General features: G+C 39.8%; 1 protein-coding gene across 1 annotated transcript in view; it reads right to left on the minus strand.

Moving 5' to 3' along the window:
• Positions 1 to 966: 966 nt before the first annotated feature.
• Positions 967 to 26267, minus strand: part of opn7b (opsin 7, group member b) — a 165311-nt gene continuing 140010 nt past the window's right edge. The window contains exons 3-7 of the mRNA XM_061980761.1: positions 23889 to 23976; positions 20815 to 20977; positions 18899 to 19026; positions 2981 to 3315; positions 967 to 2902 (exon numbers count right to left, since the gene is read on the minus strand). Coding sequence (XP_061836745.1) covers positions 2408 to 2902; positions 2981 to 3315; positions 18899 to 19026; positions 20815 to 20977; positions 23889 to 23976 — 1209 coding nt within the window. The 3' untranslated portion in view covers positions 967 to 2407. The remainder of the gene's footprint in view (positions 2903 to 2980; positions 3316 to 18898; positions 19027 to 20814; positions 20978 to 23888; positions 23977 to 26267) is intronic.

Below are 26267 nucleotides of genomic sequence, written 5' to 3' on the forward strand. Positions count from 1 at the left end.
AACAATAATTTAGAAATAAATAATGTCTGATTACCTTTTCCTCCTCTTGCCCCGATGTCCATGAGCTGGAACGTTGCGCTTGATAATGCTGCGGTGCACACTCGCAACGGAACGATTGCTCCAGGCTGCTTGGCTGTCGGGAGGAGAAAGCACCGCTGTGTGGCCGCTCAGGTGTCACGTCCTGCAGGTGAGACCCACGGTGGCAGCCCGAACCTTGTTGCTTTGAAAGTGTTCTTATATTCTCCGCTGAAGCCCTCAAATTATGAAGTAGAGCTCCTGCCTCGGTTAAGCTACTTGTCGGCAGTTAGGCAGACATTTTGTTCACAAACAACTTCGCTTTAAAAAGATACAAATAAAACTTGTCTGAAAAGGGGCGGGCATTACTGGTGACCAGAACCGGAATGCAACCTTTCTTATACTCACTGGTAGGATGCTCTCATACACACTGGTAAGATGCTCTCATACACACTGGTAAGATGCTCTCATACACATAACTGAAATTCTTGCACACATACTACTGAAATAGTTGTCTCTCACACGCACGTGGTGTGTGTGTGTGCGTGAGAGAAAAACATTTTAGTTGTTTATGTGAGAGCATTTCAGTAGTGTATGTGAGAGCATTTCAGTAGTGTATGTGAGAGCATTTCAGTAGTGTGTATACGAGTGTTTCAGTTGTGTGTGTGAGAGAAAAACATTTCAGTTGTTTATGTGATAGCATTTCAGTAGTGTGTATAAGAGTGTTTCAGTAGTGTGTATAAGAGAGTTTCAGTAGTGTGTGTGAGAGAAAACATTTCAGTTGTTTATGTGATAGCATTTCAGTAGTGTGTATAAGAGTGTTTCAGTAGTGTGTATAAGAGAGTTTCAGTAGTGTGTGTGAGAGAGAAAAACATGTCAGTTGTTTATGTGAGAGCATTTCAGTAGTGAATGTAAGAGGTAATTCTGAATAATGTCCCTAACGGCCCCTCATATCTGTTTATCCCTCTCTCTCTCACACACACGCACACACACACACATTCCTATGAAGTAATTAATTTTCAACAGATCCAGGACCTTCAAAGAAAGTTACTTCTACAAAAAACATGGTTTTTACTATTTTTTAGTTCAATATATGTTGTGAAAGTTCTGTAAATGTCTACACTTCATTCAGTTCCATTCAGACTATACAAAAAAAACACTTAAAGAATGAACATTGAGATTGTAGATGTATCAGCACCTGCTCACTTGTCATTAAAGTTCTCAGAAAATAGCCAGCTCTTTGTTTTATGGACACATTAAATCAACATTTAACATACCTTCAAAATTCCATTTATAAAGTGATTGGTTTCTGGAAGAAATATTACTAAGATTTTCATACTCTATGTGCCTTTGTTATTCTTCCAAGAAAACCCAAACACTTAATCATCCATTACTATTTAACTACGTGTAGTCACAGTGCAATGCATCTTTTGTACAATTCAAGACATGTAGCTTATATAAAGATTTACATTTTTGAGACATGAATCTTATTGTAAATATTTTTTTGTCCTGAGGTCTTCCTATTGAGTACACAGAGAACAGAACTCACGTGTCATAGAGATAGATTATTCACAATATCATTAACACCCATGGTGCTTCTTTCTTTCCCTCAAATTACTCGGGGGTGAAACCTATTGAAACCAATGCAGCAAATATTAATATTTTCTATTTAAATAATGAAAACAACGTGGTCCTCCACTTTGAGGCATGCATCAATAAATATATAAAACCAACACAGTATTCATAATAAATACATTAAAGATAGTTCATACAAAATCCCCCTTAGAGTTTATCCAATCAGACTTGCATGTTTACCTGATTTACCATTGATCTGGTTGCATGTTGATTGTTGTATGATATTGTTCTCATATGTTGTTGGCAGTATCACATATTTGAGGCGTAAGATATTCACCGATATGCTTATAATAATAATAATGGATTAGATTTATATAGCGCTTTTCTAGACACTCAAAGCGCTTCACAGACAAGTGAGAACCCATCATTCATTCACACCTGGTGGTGGTAAGCTACTTTCATAGCCACAGCTGCCCTGGGGTAGACTGACGGAAGCGTGGCTGCCAGTTTGCGCCTACGGCCCCTCCGACCAGCACCCATCATTCATCATTCATTCACTAGTGTGAGCGGCACTCGGGGAAAGGGTGAAGTGTCCTGCCCAAGGACACAACGGCAGCGATTTGGATGGTAAGAGGCGGGGAGCGAACCTGCAACCCTCAGGTTTCTGGCTCGGCCGCTCTACCCACTACGCCATGCCGCCCCTATGACATGTTCTTCCCATCAATAAAATGACTCTTCACTCATTGCCATATTTGCAGCTCTACAGGAAAATGTCTGTCATCCATTGGCTTTCATTCTCGCAGGCTGTAAATTCACTCTAGAGGAAGTCACTCTGCTGCTCGTTGGAGAGCTGACTGACAGCCACTTCACTCTGTTGCGACCCTTTCAGTATCCTGGCAGTATGCCGAGGGCTGTAGCTGTAGTTTTCCTTTGTAGCAGAGGTCTCGGCACAAGGACAGTGTCTGCATGTGCCTTGGTTCTTTGGAAGCCCGTTGGACAACCGTGTAGAATTGCACTCTTCTTTGCGATGTGCTTGACTGCATGTCCCCTTCTGTGTGGAGTCGCACTGACACAGACACCCGCAGAGTGACCTTCTGCACAGGGCCACATCTCGACAAAGGGACTTGCGGAAGTTGGGCTTGAAAACCAGATAGACTATAGGATTATAAAGGGTCGAGGATTTGGCGAAGATAGCAGCCAGGGCAAAGGCCATGGGTGGCACAGTTGAGGCATTACCAAATGCTGCCCACATGGACACTATTGCATATGGACTCCATGCTGTCAGGAAGCCGATGCAAACTGCCACGGACAGCTACAAAGATATGACATTGAAATTAACAGAAATTCACATATGTGTAATCTAAACATCTTAATAGTGTTGCAAACCTACCTTAATAATAAGTGCGTGTGCATTAGTGATCTTGTTCTGAGGGGACATGTGCTGTTGCACAGCCTGTCGGGATCCTTTCACGGTCAACAAGATGAACGTGTAGGACAGAAAGATGACCATGCAGGGCACGATGTAGCAGAAGAAGAAGAGGCAGACGATGTAGCTCATGGCTGAGGCGCTCTGGCTGGGGGCGTGCCAGTTGATGCAGCATGCTGTACCGTACGGCTCGGGCCCGTACTCTCCCCAGCCCGACAGGGGACCCACGGCAAAGACTGCGGCATAGCACCAGATCCCTGCGACCAGCAGGCAAGAGTGACAGTAGGAGAACTTGTTGCCTGAGGAAAAGCCCAACACAGTGGCTCATCAAAAACAAGTCAGATGGAGACACAACCTTAATTCTGTTAAATTCTGCAGGAAAACAGATATGTTCTTAACTATGGGTTTTAATTATCTTCACTTCAACATTTTGCTTACCGTATTTTTCGGACTATAAGTCGCAGTTTTTTTCATAGTTTGGCCGAGCTCCAGTGCGACTTGCATATGTTTTTTTCCTTTTCTATTATGCATTTTCGGCAGGTGCAACTTATACTACGAAAAATACGGTATTAACTGTTTTTGATGCAAGTCCCAACATTATTGTAACCATATAACAATGTTGTCACATGACTAGGGCATGAGTTCAACTTCTTATGATTTAAGGCACTGCTATGTGATTTCAGGCATTTTCAAATGAGTGATCACATGGACTTCCATTATTTTAGAAAGGTTTTTATTTCCAGGAATTCCACCCTTCTTCGGCCCCACACAAACAAAACAACATTTGCCTAGATGTAAGAAAAGCAGTTGCTTACTTGCACTGTACAACATAATTTGAGGCCAACAGATGTGAGAAAAAGTCATTTAAATGTTTCTCTGTCGTCTTCACAGCTTGAGGACAGCCTGTCACAGTTGCTCCTGTGTGTCAGGAGGGAATGTTTGTTTATTTAAATCTGAGCTAGAATATTGTTGCATACAACTGTTTCATTGGTGAGCTAAGAGACGAGTAAGAAATTACAATTATATATAAATACAAAATAGATGACGATTATGATAAAAGCAGATTTATGGACCCCAAGCTACCAGATGACACGTAAGAAGTGCACATGATTTTGTTACTTCAATTAAATGCAACCTTATCATTAAATCTTCATTGGCGCAATTATTATCACAGTCATGTGCACAATTGTGAATGAAGTGATCCATGAAAAACACAGAAGCAGCCCTCACCCAGAGCCAATGACTAATTGATTTGGACCATTGCATCGTCACTACGGATTCATTGTGGGGAGGAACACTGCAAGCCTTCTCTGCAACATCACAAAGCCTCTTCAGCTGCATGTCAGCCCCTCTTACAGTTCATACTCAGAGTGGGGGCCGCTGATTAAGCCCTGCGGCGTACACTGAACCGTGTCGTGTTAGGGACTGGGCAAAGGGATGGTGGTGTTGGTTTGTTTGTCATTATAGATATCTTTTATCTGATGTGAAGCATCCTTTTGAGATTCAACCTGAGCTTGTTTTACACAGCGAGATGAACTCAATTACAAAGTAAATCCCTCAAACGTGTTTACAAATTTTAAGCAGGAAAGCTATTTCTCCCTGATACCACATATCTACATAACAGAACTCCACCAGTGTGTTACATAACATCTCTTCGGAATACAAACAAACCATAGACTGACCGGAAAGTGTCCTAGAATGTTTTTTGTTTGACCTAAGAGGTTTCATTGTCATTAAGAGGTTCCATTGTCATTTAGATTATTGTCATTTAAAAAACTATAACACACAACTATAAAATTAATTGTCTAAATTAACATAATACACAATTTTTATCAAAACATTTTTGTAAAAAGCAAGACTAGCTTACTCCAGTAGATGTGTGTTAATCTCTGAATGATATTTTATTAAAAAAGGAACTCTGATGAATTTTGTCCTTTGTGACTTACGTGTCGTTACAATGTTGGATACGTGCATTAAACAATGCCAAATCATAAGCGTCATGCATTTTGGTGTAAGATTGCATGCAGTTTTAGATGCATCTGAACATGGAATTTTACAGTCTGGCTAAGTTGTGACGTCACAGCAAAGTGGACGTTCTAATTTCAACATTAAGTATACACAATCGGCCAGATGATAGGAGCTCCTCCCCCCCTTTATGCTTAAAAGAAAACAATTAATGGTCAAATAAATTATTATTTCCATCTGATCTTGGCATGTGCATAATAACACCAAAGTGCAACATGCAGTGACAAATGCTGCTAGAAAGTTGTTTTTTTATGCAGCCCTGTACCGATCGGAGAGTGTGGAGCTGTACCCAATGTTCTGACCAGGTGACTCTTTAGGTTTATCAAATGTATTTTTGACTGGGTCTGCAACACAACAGTGACGTCTTCAAGATATATATTTAAACTGTGTACATTTATAAAAGATAAAAACGGATAGAATTGTAGAGGATGGGGCGTGGTTTATGTGCAATCTGGTAACACCTCCACAAACTAATATTTTCCAGACATACATAGGAAGTAGGTTATAAAAGGGATTGTGGAACAAAATTTATGCCATCGTATAACCAATACATATTTGGCCTGATCTACTACAGCATGTGCAAACTATAACATTGTGTGTGTTGCCTCTGATCTACTAAGACAATTGAAAAGAGGTGCAGACCGCCCTTTTTCAATGAGGTTTTTGCATGTCCTACTGGCATTATGTGCTCTCCAATCTTTCTGCAATGTTGCTGAACTCGCAGCACACATCTATAATTTGTACCACCTTTTCTGCAATATAATCGCAATGATGAAATAACACTAGGGGAATTGTTAAGATGTGTCAATGGGACAAAACAAACAACATGTTTACTTGACCCATTTCCTGGGAAACTTATTAAGGAGCTTTTTGTATTATTAGGTCCATCAGTGCTAAATATTATAAACTTATCACTTTCCTCTGGCACTGTTCCACTAGCATTCAAAAAAGCGGTTATTCATCCTTTGCTCAAAAGACCTAACCTCGATCCTGACCTCATGGTAAACTACCGGCCGGTGTCCCACCTTCCGTTTATCTCGAAAATCCTCGAAAAAATTGTTGCACAGCAGCTAAATGAACACTTAATGTCTAACAATCTCTGTGAACCTTTTCAATCCGGTTTCAGGGCAAATCACTCTACGGAGACAGCCCTCGCAAAAATGACTAATGATCTACTGCTAACGATGGATTCTGATGCGTCATCTATGTTGCTGCTTTCGATACCGTCGATCATAACATTTTATTAGAGCGTATCAAAACACGTATTGGTATGTCAGACTTAGCCTTGTCGTGGTTTAACTCTTATCTTACTGACAGGATGCAGTGCGTCTCCCATAACAATGTGACCTCGGACTATGTTAAGGTAACGTGCGGAGTCCCCCAAGGTTCGGTTCTTGGCCCTGCACTCTTTAGTAGTTACATGTTGCCGCTAGGCGACATCATACGCAAATACGGTGTTAGCTTTCATTGCTATGCTGATGACACCCAACTCTACATGCCCCTAAAGCTGACCAACACGCCGGATTGTAGTCAGCTGGAGGCGTGTCTTAATGAAATTAAACAATGGATGTCCGCTAACTTCTTGCAACTCAACACTAAGAAAACGGAAATGCTGATTATCGGTCCTGCTAAACACCGACATTTATTTGATAATACCACCTTAACATTTGACAACCAAACAATTACACAAAGCGACTCAGTAAAGAATCTGGGTATTATCTTCGACCCAACTCTCTCCTTTGAGTCACACATTAAGAGTGTTACTAAAACGGCCTTCTTTCATCTCCGTAATATCGCTAAAATTTGTTCCATTTTGTCCACTAGCGACGCTGAGATCATTATTCATGCGTTCGTTACGTCTCGTCTCGATTACTGTAACGTATTATTTTCGGGTCTCCCTATGTCTAGCATTAAAAGATTACAGTTGGTACAAAATGCGGCTGCTAGACTTTTGACAAGAACAAGAAAGTTTGATCATATTACGCCTATACTGGCTCACCTGCACTGGCTTCCTGTGCACTTAAGATGCGACTTTAAGGTTTTACTACTTACGTATAAAATACTACACGGTCTAGCTCCAGCCTATCTTGCCGATTGTATTGTACCATATGTCCCGGCAAGAAATCTGCGTTCAAAGAACTCCGGCTTATTAGTGATTCCCAGAGCCCAAAAAAAGTCTGCGGGCTGTAGAGCGTTTTCTATTCGGGCTCCAGCACTATAGAATGCCCTCCCGGTAACAGTTAGAGATGCTACCTCAGTAGAAACATTTAAGTCCCATCTCAAAACTCATTTGTATACTCTAGCCTTTGAATAGCCCCCCTTTTTTTAGACCAGTTGATCTGCCGTTTCTTTTCTTTTCTCCTCTGCTCCCCCCTATCCCTTGTGGAAGGGGAGACACACAGATCCGGTGGCCATGGATGGGGTGCTGGCTGTCCGGGGTCGGGACCCGGGGTGGACCGCTCGCCTGTATATCGGTTGGGAACATCTCTGCGCTGCTGACCCGTCTCCGCTCGGGATGGTTTCCTGCTGACCCCACTGTGGACTGGACTCTTACTGTTATGCTGGATCCACTATGGACTGGACTCTCACAATATTATGTTAGACCCACTCGACATCCATTGCATTCGGTCTCCCTAGAGGGGGGGGGGGTTACCCACATATGCGGTCCTCTCCAAGGTTTCTCATAGTCATTCACATCGACGTCCCACTGGGGTGAGTTTTTCCTTGCCCTTATGTGGGCTATACCGAGGATGTCGTTGTGGCTTGTGCAGCCCTTTGAGACACTTGTGATTTAGGGCTATATAAATAAACATTGATTGACATTGATTGAATGTATAGACAGCAGAAGCTATTTTTTTAGCGCACTGACGCGTTGCAGGGAGGCCATCACTACTGCTGCGCATTCATCCAAACACAAGAAAATGCTTATTGAAAGACACCTTTGCATACAGGAAATATTATAATATACATTCCCAATAATACAATTATTAAATGATGTTACTGAATAGACAATGTCTAATATTTTTTTTATTTATGACAGCCCAAATACAACAGCCTAACAGTCGGCATCCCAGTGACAGCAGACATTGTACAGTAAGTTATGTTTATTGGCTCTCATGTCTGCAGTGAGTAGTAAACAATGTTGTCAAAGGAAAAAGCGAATGTTGTGATGCGTTTTTTAAATGAATGCCCCGCTGTATGCTTAAAATTATCAAAATATGTAAGTATTAAATGGTATTATAAATGTGCCTGTTACTACATCACATATACACTTACGGCATGTATTGGATGTTTTTTGGAGCACTTTCATAGCAGAATAGAGCAACTTCCATAGGATCTATTGTAAGCAGAATTTTGATCGCATTTATTTACTAATTAGAAAGTGTTAAAAAAAAATAAAAAAAACATGGTCAAAGTCAAGGTCTCTTTAATGGTAACCAAAGGTACAATAGTTGTGCAAATGTTTGTAATTCACCGTCAAGGCAGAATAAAACAAGCAAACACAAATTCATATAAAACATAACATAAAAACACAAATGATCATCAGTATACAGCAGTGGTGATTGCTCTAAGACTGCAAGGGAAGCTCAGCTTCCCCTAAAATGTCAAAAGATAAGTGATTATATAGTGTTGTGTGTACATGTTATTGACTAAACGTGCTGTTTTGTTCAGAATCAGCTTCTTATCACTGGTAATGACGCGGCTTTCCTCTCTCTCATTCCCGCAGCTTCACGGTGCTTTAAACAATGTAGACGCTGGCCGTCCACAGACTTCAATGGGGCAGCATACACTGCTGCGAAACAAGACGAGTCATTGGATAAAAGCTGGTTTGTCCCCGCCCATCGTCTCTGGAGGTCTATGGGGCAGTGGGCTGGCCCGGACGCTGAACTTCTGCATGATGATTGGATGATCTGTCTAAGGCTGATTCCATTTTTGATTGACAGCGAAATGAGCGAATCAGCGATCTTGTTTTGTAAACTTCTGTAGGAGCATTTTTCAACATTCATTCTGTTGTTCTTGTCATGTCTATGTGATCATGTATTGTTTTAGTCATGTTCGGTTTTGTTTTTGGACTCTTTGTGCACTTTTGTTTGTTTTGTCACCATAGCAACCCATTAGTTTTCACCTGTCATGTCACGCACCTGTTTCACGTTTTGAGTCACGCACCTGTTTTCACTGATCATGTCCCTGCTATTTAAGCCTGTCTGTTTCTGTTGTTCGTCCTGGTGACATTATCTATCCTTTCATACCATGCTACTTCTGACACCCCTGCTACCTCTGTTTTTCTTCATGCTTCCATAGTTCCATGCCAAGTAAGTTTGTGTTTATTGTTCATAGTTTCTGCCTTTGTGCAAGTTTTGTTTCATTAGTCTAGTTTGTTCTCCGCCATTGTGCGCGCCTTTTGTTTGCTTCCTTTTTTGTAGTCTGTTAGTGTTTTAATAAATATGTACTCACCTCCAAGCCATGTCCAATCCAGCTTTACTTGCATCTCGAGAAAACAAAACCCTCACAGTCCAGGTATTGACAGTTCTGAGTTGAACCCGAGACTTTCCAGATACTCTTAGCGACATTTTCGTTGTTAAAAACTACTAGCAACAAATAGAGCTTCTATTTCTGGTGTTTTTTTGTGTTTGGCGACTGGCTTCTTTCACTTTGTAGTTTCTGTCCTAACCGAGCAGCGGGTGCTGCTGAGTCACTCCACCATCTCAAAGCACTCACAGGCGGACACACGTCGCACTAGCCTCGCGCCAGTCCCAGCTAGCGAGCTAGCTAGGTACAAAAATTGGCAAAAAAAAGAGCACCATTTAAAGATCTTTTAGTGTTTAAAGAATTTAAAAATTATCAACAAAGTTTACATAAATACATACTAGGGGTGTGGGAAAAAATTGATTCGAATTCGAATCGCAATTCTCACGTTGTGTGATTCAGAATCGATTCTCATTTTTAAAATATCAATATTTTTTTTAAATTAATCAATCCAACAAAACAATACACAGCAATGCCATAACAATGCAATCCAATTCCAAAACCAAACCCGACCCAGCAACACTCAGAACTGCAATAAACAGAGCAATTGAGAGGAGACACATACACGACACAGAACAAACCACAAGTAGTGAAACAAAAATGAATATTATCAACAACAGTATCAACAAATCCCTCATTGACATTATCATTAGACATATATTTAAAAAAAATAAAATAAAATAAGAGTGGCTTACACTTGCATCGCATCTCATAAGCTTGACAACACACTGTGTCCAATATTTTCACAAAGATAAAATCAGTCATATTTTTGGTTCATTTAATAGTTAAAACAAATTTACATTATTGCAATCAGTTGATAAAACATTGTCCTTTACAATTATATGAGCTTTTTACAAAAATCTAATAAGCGGTAGAAAATGGACGGATGGATGGTACTACTCTGCTTGCATGTCAGCAGACTGCGGTAAATCCTGCTGAAATCCTATGTATTGAATGAATAGAGAATCGTTTTAAATCGGGAAAATATCGTTTTTGAATCGAGAATCGCGTTGAATCGAGAAAAGAACAAAATATTTTGAATCGAATCGTGGGACACCCAAAGATTCACAGCCCTAATACATACCCCATTCAACCAAATGAATGACAATGTGTCTGTTTCTGTCACTATGTTATTTAGTCACTACAGTAATTACAACTTTTGTTCACATCCACAGGAACCACATGGGTTAGCCTACTTTATACAGTATTATACAACCTTACTAGTGTTCACTTCACAGCCACAGATTGTTCATCTAGTTATTTACACATTACTTTGGTTCATTCACACATTACTTTGGCATTTTTGCTTTGATGGCTCTGACATGAGCCTTCCTGGCAAATTTCTGAGTAGCATGCATTTTCCTTTTTGTTTCTGCTTTAGTGGATTTTGCCTTGGATTTTATAGCCAGTGTATATCTCGTCGACTCCCTCTCCACTTCTAACTGCTCCAAATACAAAAATCGTAAAGAGTACAAACTCTGGTTATTCTATTAGCTAACTTCTTTTATCTGAATAGCCATTTGTGATTTATAGCATGAAATAACAAATATCTTGCAGTCATGTTTTTTATGTTTCAAAATTATTCAACTATTCAATGTCAAAATATAAACAGTAGAAATAATGAAAAAAAAAGTCAGCTACTGTCTTGTTCTAAAACACCAATGAAAATGACATTTAGCATTTAGATTAGGCTATACTGTAGCAAAGGTCATCACGTCTGCCACAATCATGTGTTTTCTTAAATGTTTTATTCCACGTCTTCCATGTCAAGAGCAGTTCTGATTTGGGCTTACATGGTACACAACCAAAATTAATGTTTTGGACATGTGGCCAAGTAGACGCACTGTGGGTTTCCTGGACATCGTCTACATCGCTAAAAGGAAAATCTAAGGAAGCGAATCCCCCTGCCATCTTCCACTAGCTTTTTAAATATATTAATCACCCGCTTGAATATTCCCTCTTCTCTTCACCGACTCTCGTCGTCATTTGGGATGTCTATTGTGATTTCCCTTCCTGGTTCGATGACCCGCCCTATCTTGCTGTCCGTAATGTTTTGCCCTAATCTTAACCAATCGTGACTCATCATAGCAAACCAACCAATCATGGATGTTCTTATACGTAAACCAACCAATCATCATTGATTGTTCCCGTATAATTTGTCCCCTGCCCGTTGAGTTGCACTAGTCCAGTTATCTCTTTCTCTTCTCCCTCTCTCTTCTTTTGTAGCATGTAGCTTAACCGCTACATGGGTCTAAAAATAGCTAAGTGTTTAGTCCTACAAAGAGGAACAACGAACCGCCGACCAGAGCAAAGGAACTGGAATTCACTGCCTGAAGGATGATGGGTGCAGTGATTAATAATAGAACTGGCCTTGCGCTGCAGCTGTGTGGCATAGATGTCAGATCGGTTGAGTTGCGGCTCACCTATAAGCTTACTAGCCCACTTAACTATTTGATTTAGTGCAGACTTGTATCTCAAGGACAAACTACCAAACCATGACACCAGGGAGAGGGACAATATAGATTGAATATATGCCCGATAAAAGAGTGTCAACATAGTTCTCTCTATGTGAAGACGTGACAATTTCCTCAGGCAGTGAAGACGTTGGTGTCCCTTTTTTACACACAGACTCGTAGTTCATCTTGAAGGTTAGCTTTGACTCTATGACCATTTTAAAGTATTGACCTTTGATGACTGTGGGTTTTTAAAATCAGTAATCATGTCTTGTGTTTTAGATATGTACAGCTGTAAAACGGGTTCCTCACATCAGCTGAAAAATTCACTAAAATTCATTAACAACAGGAACATGGACTCATTTCCGCTAAGAAGACTGACAATGACCGTGTCATCTACAAATTTCACTAACCTTGTGTTAGCATGCTTACTTTGGTATGTGTTTGTGTACAGGACAAAAAGATGGGCTGAAAGCACACATCCTTGAGGTGAGCCAGTTGAAGAGTGTGAAAACTGAGTTTTATTTTGTGTATTCCTAGGAATATACAAAATAACAATAGTGAAAAGAGAAGTCTGGTCCCCTTGGTCCTTCACTTACAGGAAATGTGGCCCCCAAAACAATTAAATTGAATAGACCTGACCTACAGTAAACTCTCTGACAGTCACACTTAACATCACAGTAGATACTTTCTATCGATTTTGTTGTCAGTAAACTGTAAATCTTCTCTTTAGTCCATGCTATTCCCGTCTTCCTCTTTTATCTGTACCTTCTTAAATGAAAGACACAGAGGGGCTGAGTGCACCTAGCAAGAATGCCTGTGATCTATCCCCATCAAATCTTTTGTTTTATAGACTTCGATCCAGTGCTCGTGAGTCAATCTGCAGTCAGAGAAGGCCTGTAGATTAAACTTAAATGAAAGAAAATAGTGTTTGACTATTCAATTGTAACACAAGTCTATTTTGTGTCATCAGGGGTTTGTTAGTAATAGTAAAACTAACATGAAGTAGCTTCATTCTCCCATGATTAAATATTAACTAGAGGCTAAGACACCCAGTGGAGCACAAACTTCCAGAAAAGTGGAAAGGCTTTGTTTGGTCTGAATACCAACACAAAATACTGAAAGAAGTGTCATGCAGCGAGAGTTTGTCCATTAAATTATTAGGGGTGTAACGATTGATCGTTATATCGATAGATTGATTTATATTTCAAAATGTCTAGTATATCGATCTGTGCTCAGCAAGTAGGCTGTCCGGAAGATAGGTATCGATCAAAGATTGTTCTAAAAGGGAATCAATTGATTTTATTGATACTAGAAGACGGAAAACAATGGATTTAAGAACGACAGACTTCAGTTTATTAACGGGATTTTGAATGCACAGAGATACCGTGACAAGATCCGGAGGCCCATCGTTGTGCCAATAACCCGAGACCATCACCTCATGTTGCAGCATGCCAATGCACAGCCCAATGTTGCAAGGATCTGTACATAATTCCTGGAAGCTGTAATCATCCCAGTCCTTGCATTGCCAGCATACTCACCAGACATGTTACTCATTGAGCATGTTTGGAATACTGTATGGCGTATACAACAGCGTGTTCCAGTTCCCGCCAATATCCAGCAACTTCGCACAGCCATTGAAGAGGAGTGGACCAACATTCCACAGGCAACAATCAACAACCTGATCAACTCTAAGCGAAGATTTGTTGTAGTGCGTGAGACGCATGGTGGTCACACCAGATACTGACTCTTTTTCTGACCCCCTAGACCCCAAAAAAGCAAAACTGCACATTTAAAAGTGGCCTTTCATTGTGGGCAGCCTAAGGCACACCTGCACAATAATCATGCTGTTAATTCAGCATCTTGATATGCCACACCTGTGAGGTGGGATGGATTATCTTGGTCAAGATAATCCATAACACAGATTTGTGAATAATATTTGAGAGGAATAGGTTTTTTAAAGTTTTAGATCTTTTAGTGAAAAGAAAATGGGAGCAAAAATAAAAGTGGTGTGTTTATATTTTTGTTCAATATATACCAAACAAACATAACAAGGGGGTAATGGGTCAAGTATTATCCAAACAAGACAACAACCGACACTGTCAAGGTGCGCACACACGAAAACATAAAGAATTAACTGCATATTTGTGGAGAATTTTGCCTATCATTCACAATCATTATGACAGACATGAAGACGAAAGTTTTATACAAATTTTTAATGCATTCTAACTCGTAATTAAATCAAAAATAAAAAGTCTGCTTATAACGGAGCCAATTCTGCCCATAAAACACAATAAATAACCATCCAAAAACCACCAACAATACTCTATTTACATTTCATGACTTGAATGTTAACCAAGTATTAGTGATATTGTTATTATAAGCGCTAATGCAGACACACTATTTATAGCGGCGCCGAGATCACAAGCTTGTGTGCCTATTTTGACATGATTGACTAGTGAGCTGCTTGCTCGCGTCCTTGCTCGCGAAAGCTTATTGTACATCATAAATGTTGCCTCTCACCTGGACAGTAGAAGGATGAGGACGTATTTCGACAAGTTGTTACACTTTGACATCCAGTTTTGACCTGGAAATGGCAGGGACAACATGGAGACGCTTGGATCCATCCCCCTTTTCTTCGAGAGGATTATGAGTAATTTTTCATCGAAATGGGAATATATGAACATCCTAGCATTCAGCATCCTAATGAAAGCAGACACTGTACAGTAAGTGATGTTTTATTATGTTTGTTGGCTCTCATAAAGACTGCAGTGTGTAATAGTCTGTGACGCTGTTAAAAAAAGCAAATGTTCTGATGCATTTTTTTTAAGTTAATACGCCGCGTATGCTTAAAATGACCAAAATAGGTAAATATTAAATATTAATGCCTGTTAATACATTACATGTATACTTACAGCATGCATTTAAATCATTAATGGGGTCGTTTGGATGTTTTTTTAAGGGCGTTATAGGCAGAATAAAGCGACTCCTGCAGGTTCCACTGTAAGCGGACTTTTGATCACAATAATGTACAATTTAGAATGCATAAAAAAAGAAAACCATGTGTTCTTGTCTTACATAATGATTGTGAATGACTGGCAAAATTCCCCCCAAAAGTTCAGTTTCCCTTTAACAACCCATTGCTACAATAAAAAAAAAAGTTACATTATTTTTACCTTGTGTCCACAATTATTTTTGGCCCGCAAGATCAACACTAGGAGATGATTACAGTGACGAGACAAGGCAGAGAGAGAAAGAGAAGGGTGTGGTTTGAGGTTTAGGGAAATAAACGTCTAAATATAATTACACGTTAACAATACTTACACTATATACAGGTAAAAGCCAGTAAATTAGAATATTTTGAAAAACTTGATTTATTTCAGTAATTGCATTCAAAAGGTGTAACTTGTACATTATATTTATTCATTGCACACAGACTGATGCATTCAAATGTTTATTTCATTTAATTTTGATGATTTGAAGTGGCAACAAATGAAAATCCAAAATTCCGTGTGTCACAAAATTAGAATATTACTTAAGGCTAATACAAAAAAGGGATTTTTAGAAATGTTGGCCAACTGAAAAGTATGAAAATGAAAAATATGAGCATGTACAATACTCAATACTTGGTTGGAGCTCCTTTTGCCTCAATTACTGCGTTAATGCGGCGTGGCATGGAGTCGATGAGTTTCTGGCACTGCTCAGGTGTTATGAGAGCCCAGGTTGCTCTGATAGTGGCCTTCAACTCTTCTGCGTTTTTGGGTCTGGCATTCTGCATCTTCCTTTTCACAATACCCCACAGATTTTCTATGGGGCTAAGGTCAGGGGAGTTGGCGGGCCAATTTAGAACAGAAATACCATGGTCCGTAAACCAGGCACGGGTAGATTTTGCGCTGTGTGCAGGCGCCAAGTCCTGTTGGATTTTGAAATCTCCATCTCCATAGAGCAGGTCAGCAGCAGGAAGCATGAAGTGCTCTAAAACTTGCTGGTAGACGGCTGCGTTGACCCTGGATCTCAGGAAACAGAGTGGACCGACACCAACAGATGACATGGCACCCCAAACCATCACTGATGGTGGAAACTTTACACTAGACTTCAGGCAACGTGGATCTTGTGCCTCTCCTGTCTTCCTCCAGACTCTGGGACCTCGATTTCCAAAGGAAATGCAAAATTTGCATGGTTGGGTGATGGTTTGGGGTGCCATGTCATCTGCTGGTGTCGGTCCACTCTGTTTCCTGAGATCCAGGGTCAACGCAGCCGTCTACCAGCAAGTTTTAGAGCACTTCATGCTTCCTGCTGCTGACCTGCTCTATGGAGATGGAGATTTCAAGTTCCAACAGGACTTGGCGCCTGCACACAGCGCAAAATCTACCCGTGCCTGGTTTACGGCCATGGTATTTCTGTTCTAAATTGGCCCGCCAACTCCCCTGACCTTAGCCCCATAGAAAATCTGTGGGGTATTGTGAAAAGGAAGATGCAGAATGCCAGACCCAAAAACGCAGAAGAGTTGAAGGCCACTATCAGAGCAACCTGGGCTCTCATAACACCTGAGCAGTGCCAGAAACTCATCGACTCCATGCCACGCCGCATTAACGCAGTAATTGAGGCAAAAGGAGCTCCAACCAAGTATTGAGTATTGTACATGCTCATATTTTTCATTTTCATACTTTTCAGTTGGCCAACATTTCTAAAAATCCCTTTTTTGTATTAGCCTTAAGTAATATTCTAATTTTGTGACACACGGAATTTTGGATTTTCATTTGTTGCCACTTCAAATCATCAAAATTAAATGAAATAAACATTTGAATGCATCAGTCTGTGTGCAATGAATAAATATAATGTACAAGTTACACCTTTTGAATGCAATTACTGAAATAAATCAAGTTTTTCAAAATATTCTAATTTACTGGCTTTTACCTGTATGATGCACATACAAATATAAACCGGGTGACTGATAGTGTAATGGTTCACATAGCTGACTTCCATGTGAGAGTGTGAATGGTTGTTTATCAAAAAATGCCCCGTGGTTGAGTGGTGACCAGTCCAGGGTTCTGGAGTTCGCTGGAACAAGGTTCAGCTCACTGAAACCCTGAAGAGGATAAGTGGTATAAAAAATGACGGGATACATAAGTGTAATCTGAACAAGATACACTCTCTCTGTGGTATGTCCAGCCATCCATCCATCTTCTTCCGCTTTTCCAAAATCAGATTGCGGGGGCAGCAGCCAAAGCAGAGAAGCCCAGAATCCCTCTCCTCTCCCCAGCTACTTCGTCCAGCTCTTCCCGGGGGGTTCCAGAGGCGTTCCCAGGCCAGCTAGGAGATATAGTCTCTCCATCGTGTCTTGGATCTTCTCCGTGGTTCCCTTTCAATCGGATGCGAACCTAAACACGTACCCCAAGAGGCGTTCGGAGGGCATTCTGACCAGATGCCCGGAACAACTCATCTGGCACCTCTCGATGTGAAGAAGCAGCGGCTTTACTCTGAGCTCCTCCCGAATGGGTCAAATTCTGATATTGCAAATCCAACTCATTTTACTCCCAAAAGTAAACATGGCATATAGGAGAACATTTGCATGTCGGCCCAGTGTTTCACAGTCAGTGTGATAACTATTGTTGTGTTGTTGAGGTTAGCAATTATGATTTCCCTACAGATGGAACATTCCCTCAGCTCCCAATAGTTAAAAAGGGGACTGACCACCTCTTTGGGTCAATCAAGAGATAGTGTCTCTAAAATACCATTCCTTACTTCCACACTATATGTCAAGGAGTTTTAAAGTTTACAGTATGGTGGTTGAAAATATTGTCAGATGTACAATTCAGCTTTGTTTTAATCTGGTATATAATAATAACAGGTGTCTATTTCTCAATTGTTCTGATGTATAATATATGAACATCATCAGCAAATGTAACAAATTAAAACTAATTTGAAAAAAATAAAACATTAATCCCCACAATGTTTTAATAAGGTACATACATAAAAGGGCAACTGCACTTTTTTAAAATGTCTCCTATCATTCACAATCATTATGAAAGACATGACGGATGTTTTTTTTTTAAAATAATGCATTCTAACTTGGCAATAAAAGTCTGCTTTTGGCAAAGCCAATGGGAGGTCCTCTATTTTGCCCATAAAATCCAATGAATACCCATCCAAAACCGCCAACAATATTCCATTTACATTTCACGACTTGAATATTAACCAAGTATTAGTGATATTGTTATTATACGCGCTAACGCAGACAAACTATTTATAGTGCCGACGTGATCACTATCGTGTGTCCCTCTGTTTACATCATCGAGTGGTCTGTTGTTTCCTCGCTTCCCTGCTCTTTGGAAGTTTATTGTAGACCATAAATAATGCCTCTCACCTGGAAAGTAGAAGAAGGAGGACCTATTCCGACATATTGGCACACTTTGACAGCCAATTTAGAACCGGAATTGCGAGAACGACAGGAAAAAGACACTTGGTTCCACCACCATTTTCTTCGCGAGGATAATGAGTCATTCTTCATCTAAATGGGAATATATGAACATCCTAGCAGTTGGTCTCCTAATGACAGCAGACCCTGTACAGTAAGTGGTGTTTTATTATGTTTGTTGGCCCTCATAAAGTCTGCAGTGAGTGTTATCAGTGATAAAGAAAAAAAAGCGAACGTTGTGATGCATTTTTTAAATGAATGCGCCGCATATGCTTAAAATTATCAAAATACAAAAACTCTAAATGTTATTATGAATGATCGCATTTATTTATTAGTTAGAATGCATTAAAAAAATACATTCCTCGTCATGTCTTTCATAATGATTGTTAATGATCCAGTGATCCAAAAAAAGTACAGTTCCCCTTTAACACTGAGTTACAGTGTAAAGTGTGATCCTACCATAGTTTGGGCAGCAGACTTTGAGCCAGCAGACGGAGGAGAGCACTGTGAGGTTAGTCAGACTGCACAGGCCAAACAAAACGCCACAGAATGCGTAAACAGTGCAGGTTGTCCTATTAAACAGCCACCTGGATGTGGAGGAAAAGGGACAAAAGTAATGGGAGAGATAAAGCAAATAGTCAAAACGTGTTTTTAAAATGGCATGATGAATGGGATTTGTTTGAGAAGCTGTATTTGTTTCCTGTGTGACGCCACTTTGCTTTGTATAGAGCTGCAGTCCTGAGAGGGGTCACATCAATATAAAAACTTCACAATCATTTTGTTCGGTTGCACTTAATGGTCATTGCAGCTAAAGGCCTACTGAAACCCACTACTACCGACCACGCAGTCTGATAGTTTATATATCAATGATGAAATCTTAACAATGCAACACATGCCAATACCGCCGGGTTAGTTTACTAAAGTGCAATTTAAAATTTTGAGCGAAATATCCTGCTGAAAACATCTCGGTATGATGACGTCAGTGTGTGACGTCACGGATTGTAGAGGACATTTTGGGACAGCATGGTGGCCAGCTATTAAGTCGTCTGTTTTCATCGCAAAATTCCACAGTATTCTGGACATCTGTGTTGGTGAATCTTTTGCAATTTGTTCAATGAACAATGGAGACAGCAAAGAAGAAAGCTGTAGGTGGGAAGCGGTGTATTGAGGCCGACTGCAGCAACACAAACACGGCCGGTGTTTCATTGTTTACATTCCCGAAAGATGACAGTCAAGCTTTACCATTGGCCTGTGGAGAACTGGGACAACAGAGACTCTTACCAGGAGGACTTTGAGTTGGATACACAGACACGGTACCGTGAGTACGCATGCAGCTGCGGCTTCCAAACATTTGATCGCTTGCCCGTACATGTGTGCCGCTATGTGCATGTCACGTACGTAACTTTGGGGACTTTGGGGAAATATATGTGCTGTATGAACTTTGGGGAGGTGAACGGTACTTTGGGCTGTGGGAATGAGTGTGTTGTGCAGGTGTTTGAGTTGTATTGGCGGGTTATATGGACGGGAGGGGGGAGGTGTTTGTTATGCGGGATTAATATGTGGCATATTAAATATAAGCCTGGTTGTGTTGTGGCTAATAGAGTATATATATGTCTTGTGTTTATTTACTGTTTTAGTCATTCCCAGCTGAATATCATGGGTCCCCCCCCGCCTCTCACAGCATTTTCCCTATCTGAATCGCTCCCACTTCCCTCTAGTCCTTCACTCTCACTTTCCTCATCCACAAATCTTTCCTCCTCGCTCAAATTAATGGGGAAATCGTCACTTTCTCGGTCCGAATCGCTCTCGCTGCTGGTGGCCATGATTGTAAACAATTTGCGGATGTGAGGAGCTCCACAACCTGTGACGACACGCTACTTGTCTGCTACTTCCGGTACAGGCAAGGCTTTTTTATCAGCGACCAAAAGTTGCGAACTTTATCGTCAATGTTCTCTACTAAATTCTTTCAGCAAAAATATGGCAATATCGCGAAATTATCAAGTATGACACATAGAATGGACCTGCTATCCCCGTTTAAATAAGAAAATCGCATTTCAGTAGGCCTTTAAACAGTACAACAAAAATACAAGAGTACATTTTCACCACAGACCCGTTCAAGGGCAAACATACAATGTACACGATTGCCACTAAGGCGGAACCCGGTAACGGGGTGTGTGTTGTTTGGGGTAGGTTTAACTGTGCAACAATACTGTACTTGACGAATGATTTCAGTATGTTGGTAAGTCTTACTTTAATCTCAAGCACTGAAGATGGATGCTATTCACTTCTAATATGAGGTACTAACCTTTGCCTGCTCACAGGCAACAAATGTGAAGATGTGGTGACATAGTACAGCAGATGGAAAAAAGACTTACTTATGAGTGTAGGATGACGGCACAGCAAGGGGGAAGAGGGATAAGGTCATCAGCAGGTCGCTGATGGCCAAGTTGACTACAAAGAACTCTGCTGGCTTCAAGGAGGACTTTTTTCTGTAGGCCACAAACAGCAGGATCCCGTTTCCCAGCATGGACAACACACCTGTATGGCAGTTGTTGCAGGCTCAATTCTCATGCTTATTCTGGGAGTACAGTGGAATCTCGATTTACGAACGCCTCTATTTGCGTCCTTTTTCGGTTTACGAATATTTACATCCCGCCAAATATGCCTCTGTGTGCGAACCATGTCTTGGTGTACTAACGCTTCATTCATTCATTTTGCATGCTGCTTGAAGCCATCAAAAGGCTGCAATTTTGATGACATCACTTCCTGTACATGCGGGCACAGCTATTTTGAAGAAGTGAGGCTCCCTTTGTCACATCCTGTTTACATCCTCTACACTTGGGCACAGCCAATTCAAAGAGCTTTGACCGCGAGCGGCATTTCTGACATGTTTATTTCCACAAATATCGTACCTTGCGCCAGTCAGAGATGTGTCAGTCTGTCTAAGAGATTGCTTTGTGTGATCAGAATTTTTTTTTTAAATGTGTCCAAACTGTCACAGACTTGCTGTATAGCTTCGGCAACCACTTTGAGCTGACTAGTGGCGACTATGTGAAGCCGCAGCTCTTTTATCACGCCGAAACTCCCAGTGTGTTGAACAATGACACAAATATTCCCAGACACAAGGGTAAAATTATTTTCCTTTTTTTATTTTTTGGTTTTGGAGTGCACCAACAAGACTTGTGTGTGTGTATGTGTTTAAGTTGACATTTAAGTTTGCTGCAGTGTTGTGTTGTTTGGATAAAAACAATTGTTGAGCCATTAGCACCTTGTTATGTTGATATATAAATATATAAATATATATATATATATATATATATATATATATATATATATATATATATATATATATATATATATATATATATATACAGTCGTGGTCAAAAGTTTACACACACTTGACAAGGACATAATGTCATGGCTGTCTTGAGTTTCCAATATTTTCTATAACTCTTATTTTTTTGTGATTGAGTGATTGGAGCACATACTTGTTTGTCACAAAAGCATTCATGAAGTTTGGTTCTTTTATGAATTTATTATTGGTCCACTGAAAATGTGACCAAATCTGCTGGGTCAAAAGTATACATACAGCAATGTTAATATTTGGTTACATGTCCCTTGGCAAGTTTCACTGCAATAAGGTGCTTTTGGTAGCCATCCAAACGCTGGCAAGCTTCTGGTTGAATTTTTGACCACTCCTCTTGACAAAATTGGTGCAGTTCAGCTAAATGTTTTGGTTTTCTGACATGGACTTGTTTCTTCAGCATTGTCCACACGTTTAAGTCAGGACTTTGGGAAGGCCATTCTAAAACCTTAATTCTAGCCTGATTTTGCCATTCCTTTACCACTTTTGACATGTGTTTGGGGTCATTGTCCTGTTGGAACACCCAACTGCGCCCAAGACCCAACCTCCGGGCTGATGATTTTAGGTTGTCCTGAAGAATTTGCAGGTAATCCTCCTTTTTCATTGTCCCATTTACTCTCTGTAAAGCACCAGTTCCATTGACAGAAAAACAGGCCAAGAGCATAATACTACCAGCCTTGGTGTTCCTGGGATTAAAGGCCTCATCTTTTCTCCTCCAAACATATTGCTTGGTATCGTGGCCAAACATCTAAATTTTTGTTTCATCTGACATCACATGGACAGAGATAAGACCTTCTGGAGGAAAGTTCTGTGGTCAGATGAAACAAAAATTTAGCTGTGTGGCCACAATACCCAGCAATATGTTTGGAGGAGAAAAGGTGAGGCCTTTATTCCCAGGAACACCATGCATCAAGCATGGTGGTGGTAGTATTATGCTCTGGGCCTGTTTTGCTGCCAATGGAACTGGTGCTTTACAGAGAGTAAATGGGACAATGAAAAAGGAGGATTATCTCCAAATTCTTCAGGACAATCTAAAATCATGGTCTTGGGAGCAGTTGGGTGTTCCAACCGGACAGTGACCCCAAACACACGTTAAAAGTGGTAAAGGAATGGCAAAATCAGGCTAGAATTAAGGTTTTGGTATGGCCTTCCCAAAGTCCTGACTTAAACGTGAGGACAATGCTGAAGAAACAAGTCCATGTCAGAAAACCAACACATTTAGCTGAACTGCACCAATTTTGTCAAGAGGAGTGGTCAAAAAATCAACCAGAAGCTTGTGGATGGCTACCAAAAGTGCCTTATTGCAGTGAAACTTGCCAAGAGACATGTAACCAAATATTAACATTGCTGTATGTATATTTTTGACACAGCAGATTTGGTCACATTTTCAGTAGACCCATAATAAATTAATAAAAAGAACCAAACTTCATGAATGTTTTTGTGACAAAAAAGTATATGCTCCAATCACTCTATCACAAAAAAATAAGAGTTGTAGAAATTATTGGAAACTCAAGACAGCCATGACATTCTGTTCTTTACAAGTGTGTGTAAAGTTTTGATCACGACTTTATATATATATATTGTCTTCAAAGTTTACAGTTTTTTTAAACTAAAATAGGACCTTCGTTGAGGCTAAAACCAATTATTTATGTTTACATTGATTCTTATGGGGAACTGCGCTTCACTATCTGAACCTTTCGTTTCGCGAACCATGTTCAAGAACCAATTAAGTTCGTATATTGAGGTTCCACTGTATTAGGACCAGAAAGAAAACAAAATAAGCAAGTATTTAAAATGTATATATATTAAAAGACTAAAAGTTACTTCTACTTTTTTTTTTAACCAGAAAACAAATAAATTATGAAAATAAAATGGCACGGTACTTAAAAAAGAGTAAACGTCAAGAGAAATGTCGAAAACTCCCATTATGTCATCAAGTAAGGTCATTCAATATTTGCTTAAAGAATTTCAGGTTGATAATAAACAAACCCAACAAAACATACTTTAGGTTTCAATCCATTATTTTCTTTCTCAGTAACATAAAACGTTTGCACAATCACAATAAACAGAACAAAAAAAGCTCACCAAAAATGGTATACAGTGTTCCCATGAGGAAGTCATTGTCTTTTGATATTCTGGACACGAACAGATACGTTTCGGAGGCATTTCCCATCTGAAGAAAAACGAAAGAACAGAAACAAAGATGGATGAAGTAATGTAAAATGTTCATCCCGGCCTTTTTTTTATACATCTATTAAAAACACAATTTTATGAATTTGAACACTGAAACATCAATGGGACAGAACTTACTGTGCAGACATCATGATTGTATGTTTACTATTAAACTGTTCAAATACATTGCAAAATTCTCTAGATAAAGTCTCACTAAGTCCTTTAAAATAAACTATGTTATGCAGACTGCATGGATTCAGTTTTATAACTTTGTCACACATAAACTGAATGAAATGCACGAAAAAGGTATGCTTGCTTAGCACTCTATCACCCATGAAGGACTCTACTTCCCTCCTATAATCTGGGCCTCATGCATCGTCTCATCAATGAGCAGAGATGAGTGGAGGCTGAATTAAATTCCATCCGGCTACAAATAAGTCACGTTGAGCAAACCATGCAGCTAGTTGCATACACAGCATAGCCTGACATCAAATTTGTTCTTTAAGGCTCAGGCAAGTTGCTGAGACAATCTTTGTGGACACATTTTTATGCGGTAATTAACATGATAATGTATTCATAGCATTTTTTAATTTACTCATTACCTCTACTTAAAGAGGGAGAACAAGGACAAGAGACGTTGCATCACCTGGGGTGAGGTATGAAGCCACTTTTGGATAAACTCGTATTACCATACTCTCGAGAGATTATCTTTGAAAAGCAACCAGAAATGAGGAAATTGTTTCCATGTACAGACATTTTATTTGAATTGTATGTGGTCTGTGCACCTAAAAGGCATTATAAACTACAATGCCATACTGCAATACATATTAGTATTGTCTTTGCACATTTTGTATTTGCACAATCTAAATACAAAACCAGTGAAGCTGGCACATAATGCATAGCGAAAGCCATTTATCAACAACACCCAGAAACAACGCCGGCTTCGCTGGGCCCGAGCTTATCTAAGACGGACTGATGAAAAGTGGAGACCCCGGACTGTTGAACAACTTAAGCTGTACATCAAGCAGGAATGGGAAAACATTCCACCTGAAAAGCTTCAAAAATCGGTCTCACTTCCCAAATGTTTACTGAGTGTTGTTAAAAGGGATAAGTGGTAAAAGTGGTAAAAATGCCCCTGTGCCAACTTGTTTTGCAATGTGTTGCTGCCATTAAATTATAAGTTAATGATTATTTGCAAAAAAAAATTAAGTTTCTCAGTTCGGACATTAATTATCTTGTCTTTGCAGTCTATTCAACTGAATATAAGTTGAAAAGGATTTGCAAATCATTGTATTCTGTTTTTATTTACGATTTACACAACTTGCCAACTTCACTGGTTTTGGGTTTTGTACTATATCTAGACGTTATTTTAAATGATCCTGGTCATTTTGCCTACAATACAATACAATACAATACCATTTATCCAGATCATGTTAAAAATGTACAGCCCAATAAACTATCACACATGCCATTAAACAATGTAACGTGTCCAAAAAGCAGTAGGAAGAAGCCAAGCTTATTTGATCTAACATTAAAGGGTCGAGCACCATCTCATCTTGCCGATTGCATTGTGCCGTATGTTCTGTCCCGAAATCTGCGTTCCAAAAACGCCAGCTTATTAGTAAGTTTATTTACACTCAGCACTCATGCTGACGAGCACATTTAATGCAGGCAATTCGATTTATTTAACATATGATATCAGCCAGTGAAATGGAAAATAGCAACACTTTCCACCATTGTTTTTTTTTAAGTCAGTAAGACCTATTGATTAACTCACATTCATTGCATAGGATCAACATGTATGTACAAACCCCAAAACCAATGAAGTAGGCACGTTGTGTAAATCGTAAATAAAAACAAAATACAATGATTTGCAAATCCATTTCAACCTGTACTCAATTGAATACACTGCAAAGACAAGATACTTAACATTGGAACTGGAAAACGTTGTTATTTTTTGCAAATATTAGCTCATTCGGAATTTGATGCCTGCAACACGTTTAAAAAAAGCTGGCACAAGTGGCAAAAAAGTTGAGGAATACTCATCAAACACTTATTTGGAACATCCCACGGGTGAACAGACTAATTGGGAACAGGTGGATGCCATGATTGGGTATAAAAGCCACTTCCATGAAATGCTCAGTCATTCACAAACAACGATGGGGTGAGGGTCACCACTTTGCGAACAAATGCGTGAGCAAATTGTCAAACAGTTTAAGAACAACATTTCTCAACGAGCTATTGCAAGGAATTTAGGGATTTCACCATCTGAGGTCTGTAATATCATCAAAA

The sequence above is a fragment of the Nerophis lumbriciformis genome, linkage group LG01 (assembly GCF_033978685.3).
Source record: "Nerophis lumbriciformis linkage group LG01, RoL_Nlum_v2.1, whole genome shotgun sequence".
Classification (NCBI taxonomy): Eukaryota; Metazoa; Chordata; class Actinopteri; order Syngnathiformes; family Syngnathidae; genus Nerophis; species Nerophis lumbriciformis.